General features: G+C 37.3%; 1 protein-coding gene across 1 annotated transcript in view; it reads left to right on the top strand.

The window, feature by feature from the left end:
- The window catches only part of KAT2B (lysine acetyltransferase 2B), a 106,068-nt gene that overhangs the window by 81,915 nt on the left and 14,664 nt on the right, over positions 1-9,489 (top strand). Inside the window, exon 14 of the mRNA XM_040481112.1 lies at positions 6,761-6,871. Coding sequence (XP_040337046.1) covers positions 6,761-6,871 — 111 coding nt within the window. The remainder of the gene's footprint in view (positions 1-6,760; positions 6,872-9,489) is intronic.

Below are 9,489 nucleotides of genomic sequence, written 5' to 3'. Positions count from 1 at the left end.
CTTTTCTTTTCTTTTCTTTTCTTTTCTTTTCTTTTCTTTTCTTTTCTCTTTCCTTTTCTCTTTTTTCTTTTCTCTTTTCTTTTCTTTTCTCTTTTCTTTTCTATTTCATTATTTTTAAATGTTTATTTATTCTGAGAGAGATAGAGATAGAGATCACACAAGCATGGGAGGAGCAGAGAGAGAGAGGAGAGAGAGAATTCCAAGCTCACAGAGCAGAGCCTGAACGGCAAATTTAATTTTAACAACGTATTTTATTTTACCCACTACCCAAAGAGGTGTCACTGTGCTCAATGTCACAGAGAATCACTAATGAGACATTTTATATTCTTTGTTTTGTACTAACTCTCTGGAACCTAGGATGTGTTTTACACTTAGAACACGTCCCCATTTGGACTAGCTACATTTCAGGTGCTCCCTGGGCACATGTGGCCAGTGCTCCCATATCGGGCAGTGCAGATCTAGGGACACTGTTGCTTGCTCTAGCTGCAAAGAAGCAATGCCGTTTACAAAAAACAGCAGTAATTCACTGGTAGGAATCATTCTCTGATTGAGGGCTACAGCCAGTGCTGTGGGTACTTTGGTTTACATCAATGGCTTTACTCTGGTCACAGAGCCCATGATAGCTGCTGATTTCTTCTCATGAAGCACAAGTGGGGCTTTTTGTCTTTGACTCATAGTACTGAGCAGCAAATGATAAACAAAATTCATCAGTCATACATCTGTCATTCTGACTGGGGAAGGTGAGAGCCCAAATTGGCTCAAAACTGACGTCTCGCACTTTTTCCAAGGAATTCTGACAGCGTGTCTTTAGATGGTGCTGTTGCTATGTGTATCATTTTTTAGTTTCTGCTCGCCAAAGTGGGAAACAATTTCAAGTATGCAGAGTTTAGAAACGTACTTAAAAGCAAAATTTGTTTGGCTTTTCATAGGGAGAGGGAACTGGCAAACATGTCCTTAGTTTATGATTTCAGAAAAAGATTGCAAAGTTTTTGTTTGCAGAGAAAACTTACACCAAGCACCTTGTTTGGAGAGGTTGATTGAGGGTGACGTGGACGCTTTTAGGGCCACCAGAGGAAAACTAAAGGTATTTAATATGAATTGGATACTCTGTCTTATTACTTCCCAGAAGGGCAGTTTATTTTTTTCCCAAACCATGTAATTTTCTAAAGATTTGCAGGCAGGTGGCCAAATATTACAAACCCAGTAGGAGGAACTAGAAAAAGCCACTTTTTGTAAATGACTTGAAACTGTAGTTCTAGAAAATGAAGATTAGTCTTGATAAATGGGGAAGTTTGATAAAAGCAAGTGTTGGTGGCACCTATGTGGAAAAAACCTCAAGTTCATAAGTGGAGGTTTTAGATTTCTATTTAATATGTTAAAAATCTTGGCTAAATGATACTTTCAAATTTGCCTCCTCTCGTTTTAGAGAATCCAGCTTGCATATAAATTCCTGAGAATGAGGAAATAAGATTTGTATGTGACTTTATCTCACTCAGAGCACACGCAAGATAACATTTGAGATTTTACTTGAAGCTCGTCACCTGGTTTTAGAATTATCTTGTCATCTCAAAACTATTTGGATTTGTTATCATGCACACTTAAAGTTATGGAGCTAATATTTATATATCTTAATATTAAAATAAACACTGAGGTTGCTAGATGGATTTAGAAAAGAAAACCTTTGGTGCACCTGGGTGGCTCAGTTGGCTGGGCGTCCGACTTTGGCTCAGGTCATGATCTCACGTTTGTGAGTTCGAGCCCCACATCAGGCTTGTGCTGACAGCTCAGAGCCTGGAGTCTGCTTCGGATTCTGTCTCTCCCTCTCTCTCTCTGCCCCTCCCCTGCTCATGAGCTCTGTGTCTTCTTGTCTCTCAATAATAAACATTAAAAAATAAAAAAAAATAAAAAAAGAAAGAAAAAATAAGGTATCAGAAACTCAAATTTAAAAAAAATAAGTAAATAAAACCTTTGGTGATAGTTAACAATAAAGGTGGACCAATAAAGGGAGAAAGTTCTAGGTGAAAATCTAAACATTTGTATATAGTGGTTTAATATTGCTAATTGCCTGCCAAGGAAACATTTAAACTAATCAAGGAAATGTTTTACCTCTACTGCCAGTCACAGTACTAGACAGGATTTAAATTAAAAGATACAACCCTTACTCTTAAGTGATTAGAATCTGGAAAATTTATTTGGCAAGGTGACAAATAAGTGGCCAGTGATGAACAATATCTTATGTGGGTTTTGAGAAGCTATTTACAAAAGAACCATTACTGTTCATCTTGAGAAAAATTATTGGATTGTGGGCAAAGCTTAGAAAGTTTATGGCCTATTAACCCCTTGTAACAAAAGCCTTGCTTTCTTCCATCAACTTTATCTATGTTAAAGTGAGTTTTGTCAGAAGATGCATTTCTTATGAATTCCTAAATATTGCTATTTCTATGCCCATGCAGTTCCCTCCAACTAGCCAACCTTTTCTTTTTTCTAGTTTTCTTTTAATTTTTCTTTAAACATAATTTTTAATTACATAGATCATACATAAATACACTTTTAGGTAAAGCAAAAATCCCACTCCCCCTTCCCCCTGCCATCCCGCTATTGTCAACTTCGTGTGCAACCTTCCAGATGCTTCTTTACTGATTTACGTGCAGGGAAATGTACCTGTTTATAAGAGCGGCTATGTGTTTTGTTGCTGTTGACATAAACACTTTTCATAATGTCTTAGAGCTCTTTCAACTTTAGTGCATATATGTGCTTATTTAAACTTATAGTTAGATCAATTAAAATTAAATAAAATTTAAAATTCAGTTCCTCAGTCACACAAGTACTCAATAGCCACATGTGACTGATGGCTACCACATTGGATAGCATAGATAAAGAACATTTCCATCATTGCAGAAATTTCTATTAGTGCTGATATAAAGCTATTTTCTTTCTATAGTATTTAATAATGTGGAAGCAACTTAATTTATATAATATTCTCTATTGAAGACATTTATGTTTGGCGCACCTGAGTGGCTCAGTCAGTTAAGCATCCGACTTCGGCTCAGGTCATGATCTTACAGTTTGTGAGTTTGAGCCCCACGTCGGGCTCTGTGCTGACAGCTCAAAGCTTGGAGCCTGCTTCAGATTCTGTGTTTCTCTCTCTGTCCCTCCCCCACTCTCTCAAAATAAATAAACATTAAAAAATTTTAAAAAAGAAGACAGTTATGTTTATTTACAGATGTTTTCTTTCATAAACAGTGCTCTTTTTGGAAATGTTTTTCTGGACGCTGAGAAGTGGAATTACACAGAATTGAATATGGCCTGTCTGAAGTAAAAAAAAAAAAAAAAAAAAATTTCTAGATTGCCCTTCTCAATGGGCTTACCAATTTACATTTTTACCAGTGTAAATTGTTTTGCAGAGTACCGTTTCCCGTCTTTACTGACACTGGATACCATCAACCTTAGAGATGGTGACATACTCTTGAGTGACAGTATGTTGCATTTCCCGATGGAGTGCTCTAATTACTACTGAAGTTGAACGTCGGAATTTATTTTTTTTGGTGATACCTATGACTTGTTCCTGTGCTTTGACCATTTTTCTTTTTCTTTTTAAAGTTTATTTATTTTGAGACAGAATGAGAGCAGGGGAAGGCCAGAGAGAGAGGGAGGTAGAGAGGATCCCAAGCAGGCTCCACATTGTCAGTGCAGAGCCTGATGTGGGCGTCGAGCTCACAAACCACCAGATCATGACCTGAGCCAAAACTAAGAGTTGGATGCTTAACCGACTGAGCCACCCAGGCCACCCCTGTCTTTCTTTTTTTTGTACTGATCCCATAGAAGATGTTAAATCTTTGTAATATGTCTTACAACTGTGCTGTCAGTTGTCATTTGTGTTTTGTTTATGGTATCTTCAATTGCTTATAATATCTTTAAGGAGTTTTAAAATTTGAAGTAATCTACTTAATCTCTTCTTTCCTTTATACTTTTGCATTTTACATTTTTTTAGGAAGCCTTTTTGTACCCCTATGTTATAAACCCACTTTCCAATATTTCTTTATAATGCTTTTATATAAGTTTGTTTTTCTTTACATTTACATTTCCAATCCATCCTCTTACCTTGCTTTCCATTTGACAAACTCTTTTAAGGCCTAGCTTAAACATGTTCTTTTTCTTATGTACCTTCCTCCTTCCCCCTCTTAAATACCATACAGCCTTTTTCTTTATTGTAGGTACAAATACATGATTCTATACCAATGCTACACAATAGAAATATACTTTGAGCCTCAAATGCAAGCCACATACATAATTAAAAAATTTTTTTGGGGGGCGCCTGGGTGGCGCAGTCGGTTAAGCGTCCGACTTCAGCCAGGTCACGATCTCGCGGTCCAGGAGTTCGAGCCCCGCGTCAGGCTCTGGGCTGATGGCTCGGAGCCTGGAGCCTGTTTCCGATTCTGTGTCTCCCTCTCTCTCTGCCCCTCCCCCGTTCATGCTCTGTCTCTCTCTGTCCCAAAAATAAATAAACGTTGAAAAAAAAATTAAAAAAAAAAATTTTTTTTTTACATTTATTTATTTTTGAGAGACAGAGACAGCGTGAGCAGTGGAGGGGCAGAGAGAGAGAGAGAGAGAGAGAGAGAGACACAGAATCAGAAGCAAGCTCCAGGCTCCGAGCTGTCAGCACAGAGCCTGATGTGGGGCTCGAACCCACGAACCGTGAGATTATGACCTGAGCTGAAGTCAGACGCTCAACTGACTGAGCCACCCAGGTGCCCCACCACATACATAATTTTAAATTTTTGAGTAGCCATATTTAAAAGAGTAAAAAGAAACAGGTGCAATTAATTTTGTATTTTTTATTTAACCTAACATGTCCAAAATACTGTCATTTCAACATGGAATAAGGGTAAGCTGTTATTGAGCTTTTTTTCCCTGATGTGTATTTTACACACTCTAGTACATCTCAGTTTCAGCTAGTCACATTTCAGTTGCTCAAAAGCCACATGTGGCTATGAGCTACCATATTGAACAGCACAGCTCTATAGTGTTATTTTGTATTTATGGGTTTATCTTCCCCATTTTACCATCTTCTCCTCAAGGAAAGAGACATTTCATTCCTCTTTTTATCGAAGTTTTATTGAAATCACAATATTTCAGTATTGGGATATGTTTGTGGAAAGCTAAGATGTCCTTTGGGTAACATCAATGGAAGAATAATTTCTGGAAAAATCAGGTGGTAATACTATTATCCTATTCACTGGGCAGACCATCCCCTAATTATTATGCTTGGTCCGGGGATCTCTGCTTTAGAAGAGCATGGATATACAGGAGAAAGCCCAAAAGACAATGATTAGATTAATAAGGGGTCTTCCAGTCATGCCTTTTAAGGAAGGACTAAAACCTCAACGGTATTTCACATGGGGTTTGGGAGGTAGGGATGGGCATGAGAGAGTATAGTCTTGAAGGGCTTGAAGAGTTATTACGAGCAAGAATGATCCTTTGTTACTCTAAGAGTAGAACTAAGGTCAATAAGTAGAAATAAGAAAGGGTCAGATCTCGGGTAAACTTTAGGAAGAACTTCCCAACCATAACAATATCTGAAAATGAAATGACCTATGTAAGGACCAAGTGGTCCCCCTATCCTGGCGGGCTTCTAACAGCTCGCCTTTTCAGGATAGATGGCAGAAGCCTTCTAGCGTCACATGGGATAGAGAATTAGATCTAATGACTTCAAAGATCCTTCTCCCCCTGTGCAACTACATTTCCATGAGTAAGCACATTTGAGTTCTTTAGAAAAGTGTGTCACCAAATTCTAAAATATTTATGTGAGGGTATTTGTGTCTGGATGCTTGGATTTACTTTCCCCTCTTTTAATGAAGTTCTAAAACAGTCACTTTAAATGTATAGATTTTTGTCTAAGCTTTGTATATGACTGAAAAACCTGATACTTGCTTTTTTTTTTTTTGTATTTCAATCATTAATTTATTCAGAATTGTTCACTGTCTTTAGTTTACTTCTTATGTCTTCTGACTCTCTCAGAGATCCTGGGTTTCTTAGACCTCGCTCGGAAAGGCCTGATAAGACAAAGATGAAAACCCTGTCTATGTGATATGATTACATTTCTTTGGAAGGGTTGCTGATTTGTATACATACAGGAAACGCTTGGGTTAGTATTCTAGTAAAGATTAGCACTTTTTTTTTTAATGTTTATTTTTGAGAAAGAGAGAGAGGGCATGAGCAGGAGAGGAGCAGACAGAGGGAGACGGAATCTGAAGGGGCCTTCCGACCTGACAGCAGAGAGCCCGACACAGGGCTCGAACTCACAAACCATGAGCTCGTGACCTGAGCTGAAGTTGGATGCTTAACCAGCTGAACCACCCAGGTGCCCCTAGCAGTTTTCATTTACATTGCTCTTTGCATCTCAGGTTCTCAAATACTTTAAAGAGAAGCAGAAATCAGAATATTTAGTCCCCAAACTGCTTTATTAATATTCAGCCATCACTCTTTAGGTTTGAACTAGCCGCTTGTAGCTTTGGTGTGTTTTTTTCAAAGAACCAGAAGCTTGTATTTTTAAATGTTGATTATATCTCAGTTCAAGGATTTTGAATTTTTTGGTTTTGTAGGTCGTCTTCAAAGTTGAGAAATGTGAGAACGGATGTTAGTCTATGTTGGTAACATGTATCAAAGTACCAACTCCTAAATTTGCCAACATTTCCCAGTGAATTTGTAGGAATGTCCTTTCTCCAGAACCTAATATGTTTGTGTACTAACTTTCACATAGGGCTATGGAACACACCTGATGAATCACTTGAAAGAATATCATATAAAGCATGACATCCTGAACTTTCTCACATATGCAGATGAATATGCAATTGGTTATTTCAAGAAACAGGTAGGTTGTTCACGTGTAACTGTTCTGTCGTTTCTTTTCTTAGTATGTTCTCAGGTAGCCTTCATCCAAATAAGTTTTTCCTCTATCATTTTCTACTTACAAGAAGGACATGCATTTTTTAATCCTTAAGTCAATAGTAAGCTTCAGACTATAGTAGAGGGTATAACCAGCCCATAGTAAGTACTAAATAAATATTTGTTGGGTGAATGAATGAATGTCATCTATAAATGAAGTATTCTATTGCATCCTGATATATGGTATCCCCGGGCTAAGGAGAAATTTCCAGCCTAAGGACTGGGTAAATAGAGTTCTCCATCTATCAAACAAATAGTTTCAGCCTCTGGGAAGCTGCCATTTATGACAGCAGAAAGAAAATTCTGAAGTCTATGAAGGGCTTCAGACAATCCTTCTTCAGCAGCGCACATAAGGCTAGCAATGTGACTGCCACCTTGGTCCTTTCTTACCAGAAGTTTTCACCTCAACTTTTTTTTTTTTCGGGTTAAAGATAATATTTGTTTGTTTATTATTTTATTTTTTATTTATTTTGGGGGGGGGTTAAAGGTAGTATTTAAAGAATTATATCTAAATTTAGAAAAATGATGTATACTTGACTTATAAGATGCTCAGATCTTAAACCAACATTTTGATAAGCTTTGACAATTGTATATACCTGTGTAGTCATGACTGCAAACAAATAAGAATAGTGGTGTTCAACCCTGTCAGCTCAACTTTTTAAGGATTATTCTTTGGCTGCATATTTTTTTTTTAATAGTGCTTTATAATTCCTAAACACTTTCCTAACTACAAAAGCGATAACACAGTTATTGTAGAAATCTTGGAAGACCTAGTAAAGCAGAATGAAGAAAACCCACTTGTAATTTTACCGTCCCAAAGAGATTGACTGTTAATGTTTTGATATATACCTTTCTAGTAATTGTTCTCTGTGCGTGTGTGTTCATGTGTGTGTGTATATATATAAATAAAAACTTGGCTCGTAGTATATGTGATTTAATTACTTGCCTTTTTCACTTACTATATTCTGATCATTTGTTATGTAATTTTTGATGGTTCTCTGAAATTTTACGGTGTAAGTAGAAAATCAGTAAACCATTACCACATTTTTAGGACATTTAAGTATTTCTTGCACACAAGTGTACATTTATAAGTGTGTGTGTGTGTGTATGTGTGTTGCCCTCATCTATGTTAAGTTTGCTTAGAATAAGGGTCTAGAAGTAGTGTTGTTTCCAGACATATTCAAGGTTTTTGTTATGCATTGACAGGGACTGTAACAACTGTTCTTGTCAGCAGTATGTAAGGGGTTCAGGAATATATTTTTACTCCTTTCCTAGATAAATTGTGTGTGTTTGCATTTATTTGATCTTTGTGAAGTTTGACATGTTTTTTTCTTGTTCATTGATCCTTTGTATTTCTTCTTCTGTTTTTGAATTGCCAATTCATTGTCTTTTTGCCTCTTTTTCTACTAAAATCTTTATTTTCACAGTGACTTATGAAAAGTCTTGTATCTAAAGATATTAACCTTTTATTTTGTGATTTTTCTACCTTTCATCAGCTGTCTCAACATTGTTTATGGCTTTTTCATGTACAGAACTGTATTTCATGAATACATAAAATCTGTTAACTTCTTTTTTTATGTAAGTCTTGTGTGACTAGAGAGCTTATTTTCCTCTGATGTCAGATAGTTCATCTCCTATTTATTTTCTTCTCATTCTTTAGGATCTGTTTGTGACTTTTTAAATACAACTCACTTGGGAGAACTTGGTGGGATTGTTTTACTGAGGGCTTAAACATCATCCTTAGGCTGTACATACATTGCAAAGCTTGAAATATCAGTCATGTTTTTTTTTTTTTTTTTTAATTTTTTTTTTTCAACGTTTATTTATTTTTGGGACAGAGAGAGACAGAGCATGAACGGGCGAGGGGCAGAGAGAGAGGGAGACACAGAAATGGAAACAGGCTCCAGGCTCTGAGCCATCAGCCCAGAGCCCGACGCGGGGCTCGAACTCCTGGACCGCGAGATCGTGACCTGGCTGAAGTCGGACGCTTAACCGACTGCGCCACCCAGGCGCCCCTCAGTCATGTTTTTTAAATGACTTGTCTGTAGTCCTCTTTGAGGATTATGGCAATGATTGCTTGGAAAATAAGTTTTTGCTGAAAGGGAAGCAGGAAACTGCTGGTGATAGTTCTGAATTTCAAGTAATTTACTGCAAAGAAGTGAAATAGGCACTGTAGGGAGAGTTATGTTTATAATATATATTTATAATATATATCCTGAAATACTAGGTTACTGCAGGTTAAAGTATGTAAAAGAATAAATTTTAAATAAATGTCACTGAAACAGCTACACATTATGATGGTCTAGAAGTTTTTGCCTATACAGTAGGGGTTTCATTTCCTCAACATCAAAGTTCTAATTCTTATATATATAGGGGCGCCTGGGTGGCTCAGTCAGTTAAGTGTCTGGCTCAGGTCATGATCTCATGGTTTGTGAGTTTGAGCCCTGCATTGGGCTCCGCACCAACAACAAGGAGCCTGCTTGGGATTCTCTCTCTCTCTCTCTCTCTCTCTCTCCCTCCCTCCCTCCCTCTCCCTCTCCCTCT

Source organism: Herpailurus yagouaroundi, unplaced genomic scaffold, assembly GCF_014898765.1.
Source record: "Herpailurus yagouaroundi ecotype Mexico unplaced genomic scaffold, PumYag 159, whole genome shotgun sequence".
In the NCBI taxonomy this organism is placed as follows: domain Eukaryota; kingdom Metazoa; phylum Chordata; class Mammalia; order Carnivora; family Felidae; genus Herpailurus; species Herpailurus yagouaroundi.
The sequence above is the reverse complement of the archived record's forward strand: the minus strand, read 5'-3'. Positions and strand labels throughout refer to the sequence as shown.